General features: G+C 40.9%; 1 protein-coding gene across 4 annotated transcripts in view; it reads right to left on the bottom strand.

Moving 5' to 3' along the window:
- CAP2 (cyclase associated actin cytoskeleton regulatory protein 2) overlaps positions 1-25518 on the bottom strand; it is a 143421-nt gene that overhangs the window by 90176 nt on the left and 27727 nt on the right. For all 4 annotated transcript variants that reach the window (XM_073678810.1, XM_073678811.1, XM_073678812.1 and 1 more), the window contains exons 2-3: positions 19121-19253; positions 17966-18066 (exon numbers count right to left, since the gene is read on the bottom strand). In XM_073678810.1, coding sequence (XP_073534911.1) covers positions 17966-18066; positions 19121-19244 — 225 coding nt within the window. In that variant the 5' untranslated portion in view covers positions 19245-19253. The remainder of the gene's footprint in view (positions 1-17965; positions 18067-19120; positions 19254-25518) is intronic.

Here is a 25518-nt window from a genome sequence, read left to right as displayed (position 1 = left end):
TACACTTTAAAAGGGTTGTCCACTACTGGACAATCCCTGCTCAATCACTTCAGGGCCATATACAGAATAAAAGCAATCTATATTCACCTCCCGCAGTGCCGCCATTGCAGCAATATGAGCGCTGTTATTCCCAGTGAGTCATGTGACATTGTTGTGCTACATGACCGCTGCAGCAAATCAACAGCCACTGATCAGTTGTAGCTTATCAATATTCCATCAAAGCAGACATCCGATCTGACAAATACTAAAGGCTGCAGACAGTCAGTGACCACTGATTTGCTTCGACAGTCACATGACACAACAATGTTACGTTACCCACTGGGAATAGTAGCACCTACATCGCTTGAATGGTGCCGCTGCAGGAGGTGTATATAGATTGTTTATATTCATTATGGGATGCTAAAGTGATTAGGCTGGAGTTGTCTAGTAGTGGACAATCCATTTAAAGTCAGACAAATCTGCCGGCCATCTAAAATATTTAGATTATAAAGTCTAGTCCTTTGATTTCCATAGAAGATAAGCTGCCCCTATAGGTTTTTGGCAGTGGCTTTGTTATGGGCTCACCTGCTGAGGTTTATTTTCTAAGCAGTAGTTCAGGATGAGCAGCATGGATCAGAGGCATGATTCAGTGGAAAATAATAGCACATGGATCAGTGAGGACCAGGACAATAAGGTATACTGAACAGTAGATAGGAAATCAAAGCAATAAACACTAGATGCAGATAGAGGCAATCACATACAGGAACTGCAGAGGAGTATATGCAGTCCAAAATAGCAGGGATACGGTTAATAGCAGAGATGTATGCAATCAGGAAATTGTAGCAGGAATAAGGTTAACCACAAGATAGCAGTGATGTATTTGCAAACTAGTAACTTTTTTTCTATGTTTCTATACACAAATAGCAGAAATGTATTAGTAAACGGGTAACTTGCTTGCAGAGATGTATTAACTTGAAGGCAGACACTAAGGTGTAAACAGCATATAGAACAGTTGCAAGAAGTTGGTAACCTCGAATTTCATTTGCAGAATGATAGGTGCAGACAGCTAGCAGACTGGAAGTCAGGAGTAGCAATGGACATAGACATCTGGCTGTAGCTGAGTTAAGTGGAAGGAGAAGCAAGCTCTTAATAAACAGATGAGAACTGTAGCTGAGAACTATGCTTTCCAAATAATCAGGCACACATGAGGGCCTAAGCTGGACTTTAAAGACCTTGGATGATGACCTCAGAAATACTTGCCAGGTTACCAAAGTAAGCTGACTTGGACTAGTACGAAGGAAGCCAGCCATAGAAGGGTGTAAGGCCCGTCTTTCGAGCTGGGACAGGTAAGTAACAAGCTTACTCCGCTTGTTCCATTCAAAGCAGATGCATGCTCAGCTGACTGTGTGCATGTGTTAGGGGCGTGACTGAGGAACTATCATAGCATGAGAGGATAGAGGGGTGGTTTTCCTGGGTGTGAAATTCTGAAGGGCGCTATAACTTTCTAGGAAGCAAAGTGGGGGCATTATTTTCTATGCAACAAATACGGGTCAAGATTTCTTTCTAAATTGCATAAAGGGGTACTATTACAGTGTTACAGTGTGGTAGCAGAAAGGGGGAATTTATTGTGCATGACACAAAGGGGGCAATATTACTGTGTGTAAGCAGAAAGGTGGCACTATTAATGTGTGAGAGTAGAAAGGAGGCACTAACAGGTAGGGAGAGTGCTGGAATTCTGATAAGTAAAATGAGTCAACGTTACGATCTCTGCAGATGAAAGTCGCCGAGAAGTCGTCATGGAGATCTGGACCAGAGGAGAGACGAGAAAAATGAACAACTCCAATCAGAAAGAAGGTCATCCATAAGTTACTATATATAAATGTACTGCAATCCCGTATATGATGGTAATATTGGTCATATATACATATTATATATATATATATATATTAAGTTGGCCCTATACATGAAATACCTGTAAGAAGTACACTTATTTATAGGAGTTGTTCAGCACTTTAAAATTAGTGGCCTATCGTTAGGATATCAGATCAGTGTGGGTGCGACAATCAGCTGTTCCTGGTGCCATTGGTGGCTGGATATAATTGTATAGTGGCCATGGCTGGGTACAGCACATCCACTCTTATTTGAATGAACGGGACCGGATCTGCAGTACCCTGCTGAGGCCACTGTTTAGTTGATGCATCTGTGCTGTTGTGCTTCACAACTGATGTATTATTTATTTTTAAAGCACACTCAATTAGAGGGGACTGTACTTGTGAAAAAGTAGTTACATACATAAAATATATATAATTTTATTTAAAGTAAACAGACTGTCAGACAGGTACAAAGAGGGCTCTAGGGCTTCCAATCTACATGGTGTTAGGGAAGGAGACAATAGGTGGGGAAAGGGGGATTTTCAGCAGCTTCGGTGATAGTGAGGTGGCCGCAGGGTTATTGCAGGCTTTAGGTGCTTTTGAATAGATGAGTTTTCAAGTTCAGTTTGAAAGATCCAAATGTGGGAGGTAATCAGACGTGTTGAGGCACTGAGTTCAAAGAATCATAGACTGTTAGAGTTGGAAGGGACCACCAGGGTCATCATGTCCAACCCCCTGCTCAATGCAGGATTTACTAAACCATCTCAGACAGATGTCTGTCCAGTCTCTGTTTGAAGACTTCCATTGAAGGAGAACTCACCACCTCTGGAGAGGTGCAAGAGTGTTAGTCGGCAGGCCACAGAGGAGGACTATTGCAGTAGTCAAGGCGAAAAATGCTGAAGGCATGCATTAACATTTTAGTAGATTCCGGGTTGAAGAAAGGACAAAATTGATTACATTTGGCTGCTGCTGGCACCAATCTGATAGTGATAATCTATACTAAAGATAAGCCATCAATTCATCAATATAAATGTATTGTTCAACCCTCTTACTGTAACTATTTCTCAGGACATAAAGGGAATATAAAGAATAAGCCACTGCTTAACACCTTTGAGGTTGATATGTACAAAGAGGTGTAATAACTGTGTCTACGATGCAGTGAATTACTGCTTATTCTAATCCTACCAAGAATAGTGGCTCATTCAGGAAATCCCTAGACTACAGAGATAACTTTGAAAGATGCAGAAAATGACCTATTATTTAAATCAGGTTTTTGTTACATGCCTTTCTTTAATTTTTGTAATTTTTGTTAGTTTTTTTCATTATCATGATTTGTGTAATTTTGCAATTTTCACACTTGCCACTGGACGTTTTTATCCTCTAACTTTCTGTCCGTTGAGGTAGAGTTTACTGCTATAAGCAGAGTCCAATAGGCGCAGTCAGTGAGACACTGACAGGTCTCTGGCACTGAAGAACATGAGTACTGCCATGCATCAGACCAGCGATCAAAGTAAAAAATATACATGTCCCATCGTGGGACTAAAGTGAAAAAGTAAAAAAAAGTGGAATAAAATATATTACAAAAAAAACACAAAAAACTCACACAAATCACAAAAAGCCATTTTATCACTAAAAACGCAGCATTTATGTTAAAAAAAATAAACAAAAAAAAGTATAAATAATTGGTATCGCCTTGTCTGGAATGACCCGAACTATAAAACTGGCATGTTATTTATCCCATATGGCGAACATTGTAAAAAAATAAATAAACATACCAGAAATGTCGCTTTTTCATCATACTGACACACCAAAAAATTAATAAAAAGCAATCAAAAAGTCATATCACCCGACCTACTTTGTTCCCATGTCACATTTGTGTACAGTATTATGTATTTATATGATATTGTAATTTTAAATATCACTTCTTAATAAAATTTGATGTATGCCATGCTACTCTCTTTCTTTTTGCAAAAAAATAAATGTAATAAAAACAATAACTAAACTGATGTTTTTTGTTCATTCGGTGTCTGAAAAATCTGAATAAAAAGAGATCAAAAAGCAATATGTATCAAAAAATCTCCAAATTGTCGCGCAAAAAATAAGCCCTCATATAGCTTTGCTAACCAAAAAATAAAAAAGTTACAGCTCTCAGAATATGGGGACGAAAAAACTATTTTTCTTTTATAAAAAATTTTTTTGAGATGGTAGCAAAACATAAAATATATATATATATATATATATATATATGGTATCACTGTAATCGCACCGACCCAAAGAATAAACCATCGTATCACCTATACCACAAGGTGAACTGCGCAAAAATGAAAATAAGAACTATTCTTGTACTACTGTTTGTTCATTCTGCCTCCCAAATATCAGAATAAAACTCGGTTCACATTTATCCTGTGATTTCTGCTTACGTCGGGGTTTCCGTGTAAATCTCCAAAAATGCGATTCAGACAAAACCCCCTGAGGGGACCACTCACTTATGAGGCAAATGGAGTCACTTTGGACTCAGTCTGGTCTCTGTTCTAATGTTCAATATAAGGGTCAGCACTCTGTACAGATCTGTGGTGCACGTGGAAGGCTACAGTCCATAGAAATAATGAAGTCCCAGCACTCACATCAGTTTCAATGCTTCTTTAATGAATATCCACATGGTAAGCCGTTGCAGCCCATCCCGAGCTGAAATGAATTTGACAAAAGCTCGGGAGGGGCTGAATCGTCTTTCCATGTGGATATTCATTAAAGAAGCATTGAAACTAATGTGAGTGCTGGGACTTCATTATTTCTATGGTCTATGTTCTGGCGATGAACCATCATTTTAGGCGTCTTTTTAGCACACAAGTGTGGAAAAGATGGATACCATCCAAATAGCCGTCAAACGGAGTTCAAAGTGTCTCCGTCAGCCTCATTACAGTAAGTGGTTTCATCATGGGTTTTTTCTGAAACGCATTTTCGTGGGATTTACATGGAAACCCTGAACTAAGTACTCTGCTTAGAACACAATATTGTGATCCCAGCCTTATGCTGAAAGTGATCAAAAATGTTATGAATAAAAACCCTAACTTATCCCGCACAAAAACAGTCCCCACTCAGGTCCGTCATCTGTCACTGGAAATATAGGGGGTTCCTATGTTGCTAGTAGAACAAAGACTCTAAAAAAGCAACGGCTCCAACCCCCTCAAATAAAATCCAGTGAAATCTGCACTCCCAAATTTCCCCCTTTTTCTGAGTCCCATTGTGCCTAAACCGGAGAGAGCCCAATTAACAATTTATGGGGTGCGTATCCCCAGAAGCACAAGCTGGGTACAATGTATGGGGGCTCTACAATATATGGCTCTGCACTGTATGGGAGCACAATCTATGGCACTAAACTGGCATATTTGCAATTCTCCAGAAAAATAGCCAGGCGTGGATGTTACAAAATAGTCACTGCAGCCATAGATGAATTCATTGAGTAGTGAAATTTCTACAAAGGGGTCACTTTTGGAGTTTTTCTGTTGTTCTTGCACCTTAAGGGCTCCGCAAATGTCGCCCGCAAACTATTCTAGGGCTCCAAAAGCCAAATAGCGATCATTCCTTCTCAGCCCTGACTTGTGGCCTAAAATTAATTTCTGATGACATATGGGGCATCACTGCATTCTGGAGAAATTGCACAATTAATTGTGGGGTCCAGTTTCACCTATTAACGAAGAAAAAAAGGGGAAACCAGCTTCCAAAAATGGCAAAATTTATTGAAGTAAATCCACGTAGTTTAAAATTTCCATGTCATATTGGGGAATCTCACATAGAAAAAACGCAACGCATTTCGAACACAGATCTGTGTTCTTTGTCAAAGCTAACATGCATATGACACACTATAGTCAGGGTCGGTCTGGGCTGGCGGGATACCGGGAAATTTCCCGGTGGGCCCCGCCCCTGCTGCAGAGTAGAGGGGGGAGAAGAGAACAAAAAAAAATCCTGCGGTTTTAAGGGGCACGGGCCCTTTAAAAGCGCAGGCACAGTGTATGCAGGGACGCGCGCACGCAGCGTTCATTACCTGAACCACCGCGGCGCACGTCCCAGTGAAGCAGCTGAAGCAGCGTGTCTCCCTTCGCCGGCCGGCGTATGACGTCATCGTCATGCGCCTGCTGTGAAGGAGGCGCGCAACTCAGGAGAAGGAGGACACCGCACGGGATCGCAGGAAGGTAAGAGGTGTGTGTGTGTGTGTGTGTAATGGTCTGGACACACAAGGCGGGGGCCAGCAGGACACACAAGGGGGGGCCCAGCTGGACAGACCCACAAGGGGGGGGCCCAGCTGGACAGACACACAAGGGGGGGCCCAGCTGGACAGACACACAAGGGGGGGCCAAGTTGGACAGACACACAAGGGGGGGCCCAGCTGGACAGACACACAAGGGGGGGCCCAGCTGGACAGACACACAAGGGGGGGCCCAGCTGGACAGACACACAAGGGGGGGCCCAGCTGGACAGACACACAAGGGGGGGCCAAGCTGGACAGACACACAAGGGGGGGGCCCAGCTGGACAGACACACAAGGGGGGGCCCAGCTGGACAGACACACAAGGGGGGGCCCAGCTGGACAGACACACAAGGGGGGGCCCAGCTGGATGGACACACAAGGGGGGCCCAGCTGGACGGACACACGAGGGGGGGCCCAGCTGGACGGACACACAAGGGGGGGCCCAGCTGGACGGACACACGAGGGGGGGCCCAGCTGGACGGACACACGAGGGGGGGCCCAGCTGGACGGACACACGAGGGGGGGCCCAGCTGGACGGACACACGAGGGGGGGCCCAGCTGGACACACGAGGGGGGGCCCAGCTGGACACACGAGGGGGGGGCCAAGCTGGACACATGAGGGGGGGCCAAGCTGGACACACGAGGGGGGGCCAAGCTGGACACACGAGGGGGGAACCCTGGCTGGACACGCAAGGGGGGGGCCCTGGCTGGACACGCAAGGGGGGAGCCTTGGCTGGACACGCAAGGGGGGAGCCCTGGCTGGACACGCAAGGGAGGGGAGCCCTGGCTGGACACACAAGGGGGAGCCCTGGCAGGACACACAAGGGGGAACCAAGGTGGACCCAGGCAAAGGGGGGTGGGCAGGATGGGTATATGGGGGGCAGGCTGGACACATGGAGGCCAGGATGGATATATGGGGGGCAGGATGGATATATGGGGGGGGCAGGATGGATATATGGGGGGGCAAGATGGATATATGGAGGCCAGGATGGATATATGGGGGGGGGCAAGCTGGACTTATGGAGGCCAGGATGGATATATGGGGGGGGGGGGCAGGCTGAACACATGGAGGCCGGGATGGATATATGGGGGGGGCTAGGATGAATATGTGGGGGGGGGCGGGCTCGATACACATGGGCTAGCATAAATATATGGAGGGGCACGCTGGATATATGGGGGGTGTCAGGATGGATATATGCAGGGGGTAAGGGCAGTATGGATATATGAGGGGAGAGGCTGGACACATGGAGGCCAGGATGAATATGTAGAGGGCAGGCTGGACACATGGAGGATATATGGGGGGGACATATGGGGGCGCAGGCTGGAAACATGGAGGCAAGGATGGATATGTGGGGGGGCAGACTGGCACATGGGGGGGCTAGGATGGGTATATGGGAGGGGGCAGGCTCGATACACATGTGCTAGGATAAATATATGGAGGGGTCACACTAGACAAATGGTGGCCAGAAGGGACATATGGGGGTGCCTGGCTAGACAAGGGACTTAATTACTGTTTGGGAGCCAGATTGAGGAACATACTTTATTAGTTTATGGTGACCAGTGGAGAACATTATTACTTTAGATTCCAATTATTATTACATTATTACTTCTGTAATATAATTTACTTTTTAGGAAATTGTTTTCCATGGGATGGGACAAAAGAGAGGTCCTGTTACTGTGCAGGACGGCACTATGTTGCTTTTTTTCTTCAACTGGTGTAGTGTAGAGGTCGGGGGGGGGGGAATGGGAATATTCTCTAGAAGAGATCAGTTATTAATAACTGTGTGTTATTTTCTGCAGAGATGATTCCTGGCTGGAAGAAGTGATGGCTGTCTGTGCCAGATGAAGAAGAAAAGCGAAGATGAAGGACTTCACCTAGAGACATCACTGGTGAGTCAGTGTATTACATGTACACTTACACTACACACGTGGTCAAAATTGTTGGTACTCCTCGTTTAATGAAAGAAAAACCCACAATGGTCACAGAAATAACTTCAATCTGATAAATTACAAATTTTTGAAAATGAAGAGATGAAGGTCAGACATTGATTTTCTGCTTCCACAGAATTTAAAAAAAAATTAACCTCATGAAATCGGCCTGGACAGAAATGATGGTTCTTCTTCTTAACTTAATATTTTGTTGAACCTTTTGAGGCAATCACTGCAATCAAACGATTCCTGTAACTGTCAATGAGACTTCTGCGCCTCTCGACAGGTATTTTGGCCGACTCCTCATGAGCAAACTGCTCCAGTTGTCTCGTGTTTGAAGGTTGCCTTTTCCAGAATGTTTCAGCTCTTTCCAAAGATGCTCCATAGGATTTAGGTCAGGGCTCATAGAAGCCACTTCAGAATAGTCCAATGTTTTCCTCTTAGCCATTCTTGGGTGTTTTTAGCTGTGTGTTTTGGGTCATTATCCTGTTGCTAGACCTGCGACTGAGACCAAGCTTTCTGACACTGGGCAGCACATTTCTCTCTAGAATCCCTTGATAGTCTTGAGATTTCATTGTACCCTGCACAGATTCAAGACACCCTGTGCCAGGTGCAGCAAAGCAGCCCCAGAACATAACAGAGCCTCCACCATGTTTCACAGTAGGGACAGTGTTCTTTTCTTGATATGCTTCATTTTTCCATCTGTGAACATAGAGCTGATGTGCCTTGCCAAAAACTTCAATTTTTGTCTCATCTGTCCATAGTACATTCTCCCAGAAGCTTTGTGGCTTGTCAACATGTAGTTTGGCAAATTCCAGTCTGGCTTTTTTACTATTTTTTTTTTCAACAATGGTGTTCTCCTTGGTCGTCTTACATGAAGTTCACTTTGGATCAAACAACGGTGGATAGTACGATCTGACACTGATGTTCCTTGAGCTTGAAGTTCACCTTTAATCTCTTTAGAAGTTATTCTGGGCTCTTTTGTTACCATTCATATTATCCGTCTCTTTGATTTGTCATCAATTTTCCTCCTGCACCCACGTCCAGGGAGGTTGGCTACAGTCCCATGGATCTTAAATTTCTGAATAATATGTGCACCTGTAGTCACAGAAACATCAAGCTGCTTGGAGATGGTCTTATAACCTTTACCTTTTAACATGCTTTTCTATAATTTTCTTTCTAATCTCCTGAGACAGCTCTTTCCTTTGCTTCTTCTGGTCCATGTTGAGTGTGGTACACACCATGTCACCAAACAACACAGTGAGTATCTGTAGCCCTATATACAAGCACAGTGAGTATCTGTAGCCCTATATACAAGCACAGTGAGTATCTGTAACCCTATATACAGGCACAGTGAATATCTGTAACCCTATATACAGGCACAGTGAGTATCTGTAACTCTATATACAGGCACAGTGAGTATCTGTAACCCTATATACAGGCACAGTGAGTATCTGTAGCCCTATATACAGGCACAGTGAGTATCTGCAGCCCTATATATAGCACAGTGAGTATCTGTAGCCCTATATACAGGCCCACTGACTGATTACAAGATTGTAGACACCTGTGATGCTAATTAGTGGACACAACTTTATTTAACATGTCCCTTTTGTCACATTATTTTCAGGGGTACCATCATTTCTGTCCAGGCCGATTTCATGAGTTTAATTTTTTTTTAAATTCAGTGGAAGCAGAAAAGCAATGTCTGACTTTCATTTGTTCATTTTCATAGATTTTTAATTTATTATTACTTTTGTCAGATTCAAGTTATTTCTGTGACCATTGTGGGTTTTTCTTTCATTAAACGAGGGGTACCAACAATTCTGACCACGTGTGTATATAGTATATACAGAACTCCTGTGTATGTCACTGGTGATCACTATATTATGTATACACTATATACAGAGCTTCTGTGTATAATGTCACTTGTGACTACTGTATTACCTGTGCACTATATACAGAGCTCCAGTGTATAATGTCACTGGTGATCACTGTATTACCTGTACACTGACACTATATACAGAGCTCCTGTGTATAATGTCATTGGTGATCCCTGTATTACCTGTACACTATACACTATATACAGAGCTCCTGTGTATAATGTCAGTGGTGACCACTGTATTACCTGTACACTATATACAGAGCTCCTGTGTATAATGTCACTGGTGACCACTGTATTATCTGTACACTATATACAGAGCTCCTGTGTATAATGTCACTGGTGACCACTGTATTACCTGTGCAATATATACAGAGCTCCTGTGTATAATGTCACTGGTGACCACTGTATTACCTGTACACTATATACAGAGCTCCTGTGTATAATGTCACTGGTGACCACTGTATTATCTGTACACTATATACAGAGCTCCTGTGTATAATGTCACTGGTGACCACTGTATTACCTGTGCAATATATACAGAGCTCCTGTGTATAATGTCACTGGTGACCACTGTATTACCTGTACACTATATACAGAGCTCCTGTGTATAATGTCACTGGTGACCACTGTATTATCTGTACACTATATACAGAGCTCCTGTGTATAATGTCACTGGTGACCACTGTATTACCTGTGCACTATACACTATGTACAGAGCTCCTGTGTATAATGTCACTGGTGACCATTGTATTACCTGTACACTATATACAGAGCTCCTGTGTATAATGTCACTGGTGACCACTGTAATACCTGTACACTAAATACAGAGCTCCAGTGTATAATGTCACTGGTGATCACTGTATTACCTGTACACTGACACTCTATACAGAGCTCCTGTGTATAATGTCACTGGTGAACCCTGTATTACCTGTACACTGACACTATATACTGAGCTCCAGTGTATAATGTCACTGGTGGTCACTGTATTACCTGTACACTGTACACTATATACAGAGCTCCTGTGTATAATGTCACTGGTGATCCCTGTATTACCTGTACACTGACACTATATACAGAGCTCCTGTGTATAATGTCACTGGTGATCCCTGTATTACCTGTACACTGACACTATATACAGAGCTCCTGTGTATAATGTCACTGGTGGTAATAACAGTGTTGTTAGTATTGTGGTTTGTATTCATGATCAGTATTGTAGTATTTGGTCACTTTGGGGTGGTAATATGTGGTCTGGTCATGGTGTGGCCGTATTTGTTCCTTGTATGTAGTATTATTCGGTCACTATGTGGTGGTAATATGTGATCTAGTCATGGTGTGGCGATATTTGTCTCTTTTGTATGTGGTATTATTGGTGTTGATATAGTGGACTGTGTTGTGTATGGCAGTCATTTTGTTCTTGCTGATATTAACTAGGAAAAGATTTTTTTCCATTAGGCCACAGCCCCACCATCAGTATTCGGTCAGTATTTTTTCTCAGGAGTAGCTGCCAAAACCAGGAGTGGGTGATAAATACAGAATTGGTGACTTGTTTCTATTATACCTTTTCTCTGATTGTTCCTCACCTGGTTTTGGCTCCCACTCCTGAGAAAAAATACTGACCAAATACTGATAGTGGGGCCACAGCCTTAGAGATTAAATACTTGGACCAGAGCGGCAGAGATGCACTTACAGGGGTTCTCCGGTGAAAACAAGTAATCACCTCTCCACGGGATCAGTGATAATATTGATTGGTGGGGGTCTGACTGCTGGGACACAATCGGCAGAATGTGGAGCTTTTCTCCCCATTAGACTGGAGCGGCATGTGAGATGCGACCACTCATCCAGTCATTCCCTCAGTGACTGTGAGCGCTGCTCTTTTTTGGAAGCTGCATTTTAAAATGGGGATAAGTGTCCTGTCAGGGATGAAACTTCCCCATTCTTCTGATAGGCGCGTTTTCCAATGTTTGGACCCAAACGATCAATAAGTGATCACCGATCCTGTGGATCCCATGGATCGGTGATAACTTGTTTTAACCAAAGAAGCCCTTTAATGCAAACTACCGTAATTGTACATCCCAGTTATAGTGGTGCACAGTAGATGTGCAGGAGCCGCCAGTCAATGCTCCACTATAACAGGGATAGCGGATAACAGATATTTGCATATGGCTGTAGGTGGGCCCCTAGAGTCAGTTCTCCCTGTGGGCCCCAGACACCCCAGTCCGACCCTGACTATAGTATTATACTTAGTAGCGACCAATGAAATCAGGAAATTAGGTCACATGAGGGTGCGTCTGGAATGCATAATTAGTGTGAACCAATCACATAGCTTAATATATAAGAGCAATATACATAAAGAGAAAAAGATTTAAAATAAAACCTTTGACAACATATAATGTAATTTGACATATTTGACCAAACAAAACCAAGATATAGGATTAATAATGAAACATGATTTCACGGCGTGCATTGAGGCCATCTGGAAAACGGGATCCAAGATTATAGATCCAGAATGCCAACATATATAAGATCACTTGTTTTGCATAAGATTACATAAACTACGTTAGAACTGTTACAATTAATATAATCCTTAATTTTAAAAGTTTGTGTATGGTTATGATTATGAAATTCCTTGGTTGCTGATAAATGTCTACAAGTGCGGCATCTATTCTGGCCACAGGTGTAAAAACCAGAGTGATTCAACCAGGTACTAGATTTTCTAGTGGAGGAAAAAAGAGAAGGTGATACAATATTACCTATAGTGGTGCCTCTCCTTGCTACCACAGAACAATTGGATTGTAAGATTTTAGATAAAGAAAGATCCTCATATAAAATGGAAATATGTTTGAAAAATATTGATTTAATAACATTAAACTGAGGACTAAATTGCAGCGACAAAACCAATCTGTTAGATTTATTTGCAGAGTTCTGAACACAATGTGGCTCAGAATCTCGACATCTCTTGTTCTCAATTATATGCTTGGCTCTATTTAATGTCCATTTCAGATAGCCCCTTTTAGATAACTTGAACCATGCATGTGCAAGTTCAGAGGACAGATTGCCATCATCGCTGCAGTTACGTGAATACCGGTGAACTCACCCACAGGTATCGCTTTGATTGTATGATATGGGTGACTGCTAGTTGCATGCAGAATTACCGGATTGAGGTTTGCAATGTGTGCTTGTCGATATGTGTTGACCCAGAATCCCCCGCAAACAACTAAACCACCCTTATCAGCCATGCGTATCACAATGTGAGGCATATTTCTCAATTCTTGTAAAGCTTTATGGTGCAAAGGTGATAGGTTGTGCTGAGCACCGCACTGCTTGGTCGGGCGATGTCTCTGCCATACTGGAATTCGCACAATATCTTGATGTTAATCATTGCAATTTGACATTTACATTTAAAACTGAAATTTCTGTCATTTCTTTTCTGGATCTTAATTTGCGGGGGATTCCGGGTCAACACATATCGACAAGCACACATTGCAAACCTCAATCCGGTAATACTATTCTGCATGCAACTAGCAGTCACCCATATCATACAATCAAAGCGATACCTGTGGGTGAGTTCACCCGTATTTCACGTAACTGCAGCGATGATTGCAATCTGTCCTCTGAACTTGCACATGCATGGTTCAAGTTATCTAAAAGGGGCTATCTGAAATGGACATTAAATAGAGCCAAGCGTATAATTGAGAACAAGAGATGTCGAGATTCTGAGCCACATTGTGTTCAGAACTCTGCAAATAAATCTAACAGATTGGTTTTGTCGCTGCAATTTAGTCCTCAGTTTAATGTTATTAAATCAATATTTTTCAAACATATTTCGATTTTATATGAGGATCTTTCTTTATTTAAAATCTTACAATCCAATTGTTCTGTGGTAGCAAGGAGAGGCACCACTATAGGTAATATTGTATCACCTTCTCTTTTTTCCTCCACTAGAAAATCTAGTACCTGGTTGAATCACTCTGGTTTTTACACCTGTGGCCAGAATAGATGCTGCACTTGTAGACATTTATCAGCAACCAAGGAATTTCATAATCATAACCATACACAAACTTTTAAAATTAAGGATTATATTAATTGTAACAGTTCCAACGTAGTTTATGTAATCTTATGCAAAACATGTGATCTAATATATGTTGGATGTACCACAAGAAAACGCAAAGTTTGTATTTCAGAGCATTTAACTGATATATCTTCTCTTTCTAGTACTAATCGTAGCATTTCACATGCTTCCAGACATTTTATCGAACGTCACCAGAGATCTTCTAGTTCCTTACAGGTGATTGGTATCGAAAGGCTTATGCCTGCACATCGAGGAGGGAATACCAGACACCGTTTATTTACCAGAAAGGCATTCTGGATCTATAATCTTGGATCCCGTTTTCCAGATGGCCTCAATGCACGCCGTGAAATCATGTTTCATTATTAATCCTATATCTTGGTTTTGTTTGGTCAAATATGTCAAATTACATTATATGTTGTCAAAGGTTTTATTTTAAATCTTTTTCTCTTTATGTATATTGCTCTTATATATTATGCTATGTGATTGGTTCACACTAATTATGCATTCCAGACGCACCCTCAAGTGACCTAATTTCCTGATTTCATTGGTCGCTACTAAGTATAATACTATAGTGTGTCATATGCATGTTAGCTTTGACAAAGAACACAGATCTGTGTTCGAAACGCGTTGCATTTTTTCTATGTGAGATTCCCCAATATGACATGGAAATTTTAAACTACGTGGATTTACTTCAATAAATTTTGCCATTTTTGGAAACTGGTTTCCCCTTTTTTTTTCTTCTATTCATCACGTGAGGCCACACGCATCTGTGCTTCCTTGTTCCCAAAGCCTACAGCAATCAGGTGAGCTGATTAATTTTTTCCTCTCTTTCTTTTTTCAATTTCACCTATTAACCCTTGTTTAACTGACAAATTTGTAGCTAATAAAAAAATGACATTTTTACCATTAAAATGTTAAATTTCCAAGTCCCAATTTTATAAAATTCTGTGAGGCACATGTGGGTTCAAAATATTCACTCCTCCCCAGATGAATTCCATAAGCAGTGAAGTTTTCAATACGTAAACAGGCTGCAGATCACCAGATGAACAAGCAAAACGCTCATTTATCAGGTAAAATATTCTTTTGTGCAGTGCAGATTATCATTCTCGCCGGCGCATCGTCCTGTGTAAGCAGGGCTTGTACTGCCGAGAACAATGCAGCCTATGCGCATTGAGCGATCTTTACAGATCGCTGAGAGTGCATCGTTTACTTTGGTCTGCCTGTGAAATCAGACATTTAAATGACTGCGGTTGTATGGTGCTGCCTGTCAGTCCATGTAAGCGGATCCTAGCTGGTCCATTTGTTGATAGTTTTAACACAAAATTGTAGTAAAGGTATTAATTTATCATATAAATGCTTCATAATATACTGAGATATAATCTCCTAATAATAATGAGCTAATCTCCTAATAAAGCACACACGTCATTTTTCTGCTATGTGACACAGCTACTTATATAGTAACAGATGGAGAGGCTGTTGGAGTTATGATTGTCTAATAACAGATGGTGATTGCATCTGTACTATCATTGCAGCGTTTACTGTAAGTGTGGTACCAAATGAAAGGATCGTGTTTAGAATTTGGTGTAGCTGTCGCCAATTATATATTTTACAAGCAAGGCAAATATCTTGCTAGATTGTTGCATCAGATTAATGAAACGTTCCAACAATTAGAGAAAAGTATTGAGAAGATAAATAATGTGAAGATATTCTGCGGAGAACAAAGGTTTTGCCCCATGTGATGTTCCTACACAATAGCCTAACAGCAAATGAATCTTATTTGTATGGCAACTTTACTAAGCAGTAGATAACAATTCTAATTGATCTAAAACACTTGTGGGAACAATTAGCAAACTGGTATCTCTGTACAATAAAAAATGATAAATGTAATAAAAAGTGTCAAAACAGCAAATAAAATATTTTTACAGTTACAAATCCCCAAAACAACTCAACTCAATTTATTTTCACCACTGTATAGTCTATGGCCCTGTCGGCGCATACATCCGAATCCCATTTTGCGGGGAGTTCGGACGTAAGCTTCGACAGGGCCACTGAACGGGTGCATAAACGCAATGTGGAAGCACCCTTAGACATCCTGAGTAGAAAGCCATAATTGTGGTTCTATTCAAGTACATGGGGTTTTTACTGTGCTTCCATACTGTTCTGATGCATTAAGAGGTTTTCTGTCTAGTTTCATACAAATCCAATTACATACCTTATGTATGAAGCAAAGCTTCTAGTAGAAACTAGCTATTTGCACACGGCACAGGACAGTGATTGTGTGGCTGCACATGGAGAATGTTAAAGGTGTTGTCCGGCATTTGGCTACAAGTCTGCTGTCACTCTATGTGACTGCAGACTTGTGAATCCTCACATTAACAAAATACGTCCTGTGCCATATGTAAATTGCTAGTTTCTGCTAGAATGACTGCAGACTTGTAGCCTAAGGCCGGACAGCCCCTTTAATCGTAGCAACATGTGCACTGGACCTGAGCGTTGTAACAATATTAAACGTACACAACATAATTATGATAAATTATGATTCGTATATACAAGTAAGACGTGTGAACCAAATAAATGAAAAATGGAGAACAAATTTACTATGTGTTTTAGATGCTGTTTCACTGTGCAAAATATCAATGTAAAAGTACATTATGCATGGGCTCATGTTGCATCTTGAAATATTTGCCATAATTTGCTTATGTAGATGATGTGCACTGGCTAATATAGTTAAAGGAATCTTCAAAAAATAATATTTTTTTTGTGCTAAATATAGTTTTTACAAAATAAATGTTGCCAATGTTTTTTTCCCACACAACACTCTGTATAAAAAAATAAAAATCTAGCAAATTTCACACTGGCCACTGGGGCTTTTTTAGACTGTAATTTCCTGTTGTTTCAGGAAACAACACATGTACATAGACACAATGAACAAACACCAACCCTGTCTTCTGTATTGAATATCTAATAAGTCTTTGCAAAGGTCACTGGGAAGTGAGGGGGAGAAAGCACAACTGTGACATCACCTATTGTAATTGGTGGATCCTGTGTATAGAAGTGTTACTTGTCATAGTAATCCTGCATTTAATGATAAAGAGCCTGCTGAAAACTCTTCCTGAAAGGCCAGGAAGTATAAGTTAAAAAGGTATTCCCATCTCCAAGATCGTAATCGTATCCCAATATGTAGTAGGTGTAATAATAATAATATTATGTTATGTATTATATCTTCAATTAGAAATGTAGTATAGTTTTTATGATTTTCTATGTCTCTTTCCTCGTATGCAGGCATTGCACGACCTTAGGTATCCATGGTTACGACCACAGATATAGTGACAGCTAGTTGCTAGTGGTCGTAACCATGGATCCCTAAGGTCATATAATGCCTGCACATGAGGAAAGACATAGCGAATCAGAAAAACTATACTACATTTCTAATTGGAGGTATTTGCTAATATTATTATTATTACATCTACTACATGTTGGGATAGGATCTTGGAGATGGGAATACCCCTTTAAGTCTAAAAATGCCACAGTGGCCTGTATGGAAATTACAAGTTTACAAATGTTGTTTGTTAATAAAGATTGTGACAAAAGAAAAAAAAACATTGCCAATTAAAATAAAAAAAACTATGCAAAAACTTTATTTAAAGGCGTTGTCGGACACTTTAACATTGATGGCATATCATATAACAAATCAACAATTCTAATACATTTAGTAAATTTCAGTATGATAGATTATGTATTCACCTTTTTTCTATCTTGAAAGTTACAGTGTAAAAATAGATAGATCGTATACAACTAGTCAAACTGCAGGCTGTGGTGGATAAATGTAATATAATTATAGTAAAAATTGGCAACTGCTATACGCAGTGAATGACAGCTGGAATTAAAAGCCATGTAGAAACAAAACAAAATTCATATAATAGCAGGGTAAAAACAGTTCTCATTCGTACTGCAAATAAAGTTGAATCCAATAAAAAAATCAGACTTACATGAGTTTCTACATCTCCACCAAGCATCTTGCTATTTTTGAGATACTGTTCCAAGGGTCCGCTCAGCAGGACATCAAATGCTTCTACATAGGGAACCACACCTGAAGTCCGGGTACATAACAGCGTAAAGCATAGAAGAAATGGGCTCACACTACGACACACTAGGAACAGCCAAACAGTATTAAGAGATACAACAATGTAGGCAACTACTGGAGCATCATGCAGATATTTCTGTGGAGATACTGCATAGTGACTAGTGTCCCATACATTTTAAGCTGCTGATTGTCGATCAGCAGGCTATCTAGCCCGATTGTGTGCTCTGCTGGGTGCTCCTGTGTTCTCAATGAGAGAGCCGCTGCCAGACATCTCTTGAAGTGATCAATCTCCTAGAGGACAAATGGATTGGCAGATCTAAATGTGGTATTTTTACATGGCATTTAATTTACCATAGATGTATAGGTATATTGAATATGTATCTATGTACTGAAAATTGGGAAAAAAATCCATGTGGGATGGAACGAAAAAAGCATTCACTGTGTAGTAAAAATGGTATTTTGTTCAGTGCAACAGTGCAATTATTAAATTCCAAATTTACATATTATTTTAAATTTTTTACTTCTTTTTTTAAAAAAGTAGCTTTTTAAAAAATATATATTTTTGCTGCGGTTGGTGTGATGTTAGTTGTTCTTTGGCGTTTAAAGGGGTTGTCTCATCTTGTTTAATGAGTAAAATTGCAAAGTGCTTGTAAAACATTTGTTGCTTACCTCCTATTAAAAACTACTGACCATTTTCAAGATTGAAAGGATTTTTAATTCTCTTTAATTCTGCCTAGGTTACTGGCCATCTTTGCACTCTATCAATGGTGGCTGGCTTCTGACAACTGGCACGTTGGCCGGAGACTTATCTCCAGAAGAACAATGCAATCTGCAGTCCGAACATGGACATGCGCGCTCGACATCTCTCCTGACCATCGGTCTGCACATTAGGTCGTCGGTCGAACCCATCGATGTTGACTGGCTCAGCCAACAGTAGTTAAATGTATGGGTGTGCACCTTCATGGCATAGTGTATGTATTGCATGAATCAGATCTTGTTAAGTCTCCAACATAAGACTCTCAGGGAAGCTTCTATTCTATACATGTTATTGACATCTTACCTCCATTTATCCCATTGACAACATCATTCCCTGCTGACTTTGAAAAGCCAGACGTTGATAAGACTGTTTCAAGTCGAATCACAGCTCTCTCCAACCTGTCCATTAATCCGTGCACCTCTGCCATTTTCAACACCTGAAGGAGAAATGTACAGAAATTCAGATATTAAATGCAATAAAAGCAATGTTAATGACAAGGACAACATCTGCAAGGAGTTTGTATGTTCTCCCCGTGTTTGCGTGGGTTTTCTCCGGGTTCTCCGGTTTCCTCCCACACTCCATACTGATAGGGAATGTAGATTGTGAGCTCCGATGGGGACAGTGATGATAATGTATGTAAAGCGCTGTGGAATTAATGGCACTCTATAAGTGAGTTAAATAAATAAATAAGCAAAAGCCACAGCAGAGCATGGCTTGATATAATCATATGTTAAATATCTTCTCCCAGCGATTACATTACTTAGGAGACATAATTGTATTGCATAATTTTAGGTACCTCCTCTTATCCTCAAGAGAATACCATCAAGAAATGTGGTGGGCTTATTTAATTAAGTCTCAATCCCTTTATTATTAAAAAGAATTGGACAACTGGGAGGGAGTACAGAGCAGCACAGCTTTCGTTTGCTGCCATACAGGTTTCTTCAGGTGCCACAGATACAGAGGTATTCTCAGTACAACCATCATGCAATGGAGAATACTAACATTATTGATGTTGGCAATGTACAGAACACCCCTAAGTCTCCATATCTCCTAATAATCGCTGCATGTTATACTATACCTGCAACCTAATGCTTTTCTATCGATGTAAATATGTATTTGAATGGGCAATTGAAAAATAGCAACATGTGCACCCAAGTCCTTGAAGACATACAGATACTGTCAAGATGTCAGGCCGAACAATACATTTCTGAAATCCAACCACAATAGCCAATTCATTAAGCTCGCATTACATAAACTTGATTTTTGGCAGAATGTGGCAGTTTACCTTTGATACATTTCCGAACGAATCCATTATTTATATCTAAATGTTGCGATGAGTGAATGCTTAGTTTTGCAGCGATAAAGTAGAGAGAGCTATGCGCTTCCTCCTGATCTTCGTTCTGCTAAGTTCACGAGCGCAAATAAAAATTGTCCGAGTTTGATCCAGAAAACTCAGACTATTTTTTTCTCATTTGTCATCCATTTGCAATCCGTTTTTACACATCGGAAGTTATTAAAAATGTACAAGTTTACTAAATACATTATCCTATGTTAAAGAATTGCAATGTATCTGTAAAAATTGGATGCTATTTGATGGCTCCGTATAGAATCTGATTTTTTTGCGCATCCACAGACCTGAATGGGGAGTTTCATCTGACACAAGGAAGAAACTAATGCATGCTATGATTCTTTTTATGCACAGATTTGCTCCATGTCAAAAATCACTCATTTGCATTTCCCCACTAAAAAACATTGGTTTGAGTGGTGTCCATGTATGGTCCAACAATATGGCCGTCTAAACTTGGCTTAACACTATTCACAATGTTCCGTCTATAGATATAACTGGAATTCTTACATGTTGTGCCAAGTAGTAACAATCTGGTCAATGAACCATACCATCAAACTATTTGTATGTGCCAACCAACTCCTGCTTCCTTCACTGCATCATCCACAAACAAAAAACTCATCAGGAATAAATGTCTATATCTCCAAAATTAAGCAAGAAGATGAGAGAAGCACCATAGTAGCCTAGATGTTTGCAATACACGAACACTGAGCCCACAGAGAATGAACCACCCGTCCGTCCAGGAATCCGCTGCAGAAATCATCGATTTTGAGTGCACAGGAGCTGTGTGTGTGCGATCGCCGCCGGACGTTCAACTGATATGACAGCTGATACCCGGCATTCACTGCCGGCAGTTTAAACTGCAAAGTGCTGTGATCGATATCGATCGCAGCATTTAAAAGGCAGCGACAGGAAGAAAGCCCCCTCTGTCCTCGGATCGGCGCCCCCACAGGATACTTCATCAGTAACAGATTGGTGGGTACTTATCAGCAACCCCATTGATGAGCTGATACCTTGTGCTGCAGCGACCAGAAATACAGAATGTACAAAGCTGGAACACCACAGTTCTGTAGACTCGGTAATGGCCATTCTTCTGCTGCTTTGCTCCTACTGAAGTGAACAGGAGCTGAGATGCAGTACTTGAGAACAACAACTAACCATTGTGTAGAATTCTGGTGTTCAAGTTCCCAACATTATGTACTTTATTGTATTGGTATCAGATATCAGCTGATCGGTGTTGGTTCCAGGTGTCTGACTGCCACCAATATGAGGGATGGGTCCCTTTACCATGTTCATTTATCTAATACCATTAATTTGTTTTAGGACTAATTTGCATTAAATCATTAAATTGTCATGATTCCTCCACTCAGTGTGGTGAGTGGCAGCTCAGCTGTCCAATCTGGGACGGGGGCGTGCTGAGCTGTCAGTATTGTGCTAGACAGCTAAGCCATCCAATCTGAGATGGGGCGTGCTGAGCTATCACTGTTGTGAGTGAGAGTCCAGTCTCCCAATTAGGGCCGGTGTGTGCTGGGTTTCCTACAGGGGTCTCCTGTTCTTAGTGATTCCCTGGCTATTTAACTGGCTGTCTGCCTCTGATTATTTCCAGTTGTAGCCTTAGCTCAGTGGTGCATCATTGCTTTGTTCTTCAGTGTTCTGTCTCTGATCTATTGCTGCCTCTGACCATCCGTTTGCCTAACCCCTTTGTCTTGATCCGCTATCTTCCTGGAATTCTGACCTCGGACTGTGACCTGACTACGCCTTTGCTTTACCCCTTTTGTTTATGATGAGCCCTCTTGGTATCTTACCCTGGACATCTTGGTTACCCAGCCTCACAGCTTGTCCGTGAGTAGTGACTAGCGTCACAGAAATAATATACAATGTGAGTTCTATGGTAAAGGTAGGAAATAGATGTACACTTACTGGAGCAGAAAAGTATAATAGAGGTATTCATACAAATCTATTTATCAGAGGGTAGGGTACAAACTGTCCATCTAAAAAAGGGTGGCATGGAATTGAACACTTGACAACAATGTACCTCTGAGGGGGAGTGTTCCGGGTTACATAAGTTTAAATTGGGGCTTGTGCAGTGAATGGCACTGGGTGGTTTTACACATAGAGGGGCAGATATACTATTACATTATTTATGCCTAAATTCTGGTATAGATTATTAAAAAAAAAAAAAACATATTGGTGTCTTCCCAGACACTTTGTAAAAGTGTCTGAAAAAGAGGCCTTAATTTATTATTGGTGACAACAGATTAGGAGCAAAAACTAGCATGCACCTGAGATAAACCAAATCTACCAAATAAATTTGGCGACTCTTATGTCAGCTTACCTATGCTTGAATGTAAGAAGCAATAGTATTTCTGAATCAGAATTTGAAAAACAGTCCTGCAATTTTTGCGCAAAAGCCAGAAGTTAATACAGCAGAAAGGAGAAGTATACGTTTTTCCTTTACCCATTCCTTTTTAAGTAAATTTTGGATCAAAAACTGGAAAAAAGTGCAATTGTGTTTAAAAAAAAATACTAAAATACAATATTGGCCTACTCCGGTGTCATTCATGTATCCCTTTGAGTGGCGGACACAGACTGAAGAGGTCTCATGTGCAAGAACAGTATATGGGCCCCTCATTGTGTCTGTGACAAAAGCTGCTTGCTGTTTTGGAAGTGTAAGTAGGCCCCCTTAACCTTTGGGCCCCTGTACGGCTGCACAGGCTGCACCAATGGTCCCTTTTTGACATGATACTAGTGTACACAGTACTAGACCAATAAAATCGATAATATATATATTACATAGATATTTGTGAATAGAAATAACACATAGTAAATCCTTTAGAGGCACATATATTTATATTGTATAAGAAACCAGCTGATTTATCAGTAGGGATACAGCCGAGAACTGTAATGCCGCCAGCATAAATCTCTTCTCAATTCTTTCCATACTGCCAGGCATGTTTGCAAAGCCAGGAATGTAGAAGTTCTGAATCTAAAAAAATACCAGTGTGACAGATATTCACAGATGGCACCTGTCACCTTCTTGCATTGCTTAACTTTCTCACATGTGCTTTGGATTTCAAAACTGTTTTTAGGTTGCTTTTTTTTTTTACACGTTGCATAAAAAATTATTTTAATATTAAATATCATATTAAAGTAATTCCAGGTAGCATACAGTTTAAATGTTAACCTTACTCATAAGATACTATTGTAAACTCTTTTCATTTGGGAATTTGTGTCGCTCAAATGGTTTTCCAGGTTCACTTTTTTCTTTTAATCCTAAAGTGGTTCAAATGCATCACCACTGACCAACAATAACTAATGAAAATCAAGTAAAAAATTGAGGCTATGCTATGCGGCACTCCTGTGGAGGGTGCTCAAATAGGGCTCCACTCCAGATCAAATAGTAAAAAATTCATTTGGCACTCCAAGTTAATGCAAAAATAAAGTTTTTATTGCACAGGTTTTCCTCTCTTTCCATATGTTTTTTAAGGTTTCAGCCTGTAATGGCCTTCTTCAGAACAGTCTATAGTTCAGCTACATACCTGTGTTAGATAGGAGCATGTGACCAGGGAAGTGGGATGCGCTGTGAACAGACGGCGTATGGACAGGGTGCTGGAGTAACACACTTCTGTGCTAAGTGATGGCACCATCACTTAGTGCTGTCTGTTCACAGCGCATCCCACTTCCCTGGTCACATGCTCCTATCTAACACAGGCGTGTTGATGAACTATAGACTGTTCTGAATACAGGCCGAAACGTTAAAAAACTTATGGAAACAGAGGAAAATCTGTGCAATAAAAACTTTATTTTTCGCATTAACTTGGAGTGCCAAATTCATTTTTACTAATAAAAATCAAGTGCCATGGAACCAACTCAATCCATAAGACTATGGTAACATTTTATAGATACCTCCTATTCCAAATCCAAGGTGCTAAGTAAATCCAGGATGAAAATTATAGCACAACCTGGAGCCAGGGGAATCCTAAATCCCTGACAAACATTTCTCCATGAACTGGATTGAGTTGGTTCCATTGCACTTTATTAGTTACTATTCTTTGGATTATTGAAGTGTACTTCAGTATCAGGCCCATTTTTGGCAACATGTCTTAGTGGTCTTTTTGGAGCTAAGTTTACCCTGGATGATGATGGACCACATCTTTCTCATTTTGTATTACAGATTGCTAAGGGTAAGTGCACACGGTGTCTTTCAGGCTGTTTCCATCTGGAACCCACCTGAACAAGAGCTCAATGAACGTTAAAAATAATGAACATACAGTATACTTAGTAATGTCAAACCAACTTACTGTGCACATGTTCCTTATTTTTTAGCTACTTATAACCACTTCAGGCTTCGAAAGCCGTGATACAGCTAAAAGAAGTTACTTAACCATTCTTCAGGAGGCTTTTGATTGGAAGCTGCCACTATTTATGTATGGAATGTACAAAAAAAGACACTGGGGGGAAATATGCATCACCGGTGTTTCCCTGCACGTCTCTTTCTTCAATAATTATGCAGCTACACTGGCATCTATAAAAAGACGTGTATACAGACCCTTAGCCTTGGGTCACACCAGCATCTATTCTCTCATCTGAGAGAATCCGGCCGATTATGCTAATTAGACTCTGATCAGACTCTGATTAGAGTGTGATTAGAGTGTGATTATAGTGTGATCCAATTTTTTTGGATGAGGACAAGATGGGAAAAAAAATTCTCCGCCTCCCTTGTGTAAGTCCGTGAAAATTGGACTGCACTAAGATGTCATCTGCTAAGTGCAGTCCGATGTTTTTCATTGATTTGCGTGGCCAAGTGCGTGCGATCCGATAACTGAATCCAACTGGGCATGCTGCGATATTTTCCTTGGACCGAGGAAAATATTGTATGTGTGTGCGACAATAATAAGTAACATTGGTCAGAGTGCGAACTGATATTTTGTTCTATCGCACTCGGACCAAAAATGCCGTTATGTGCACGAGCCCTTCAAGAGATTTTCTGTTGTCAGAAAATCCCTGTCTTCTGGCTGAAGTTTAATTAAGAAACAAACTGTCCTTTAGTCACCCTCACTGGTCCAATGATGAGTCTCTGCCGTTGTTTCCAGTGTTTTTGTCAGCTTGCACTGATGTCACATCAGTAGCAGCCAATAACTGAGCTCACCGGCTTTGCTCGAGTAGATGGCATAAGCTGCTCATATCCACTGATTGGCTGCAGCGCTGTCGACTTCACATCAGTGCTGTAGACAATAACAGACTCTGGGAGCATCATCAGAGATTCAGCACTGAATCAGGGAACGGTGAATAAAGAACAGTTGTTTTTAAACAGACTTCGCCCGTTGTTGCTCATTGATGACATATTTTTGGGTAG

The sequence above is a fragment of the Phyllobates terribilis genome, unplaced genomic scaffold (genome assembly GCF_046119375.1).
Source record: "Phyllobates terribilis strain yellow unplaced genomic scaffold, ASM4611937v1 Scaffold_4__5_contigs__length_816908805, whole genome shotgun sequence".
Lineage (NCBI taxonomy): Eukaryota > Metazoa > Chordata > Amphibia > Anura > Dendrobatidae > Phyllobates > Phyllobates terribilis.
Note: the sequence above shows the minus strand (reverse complement) of the source record. Positions and strands in the feature narration are given on the sequence as shown.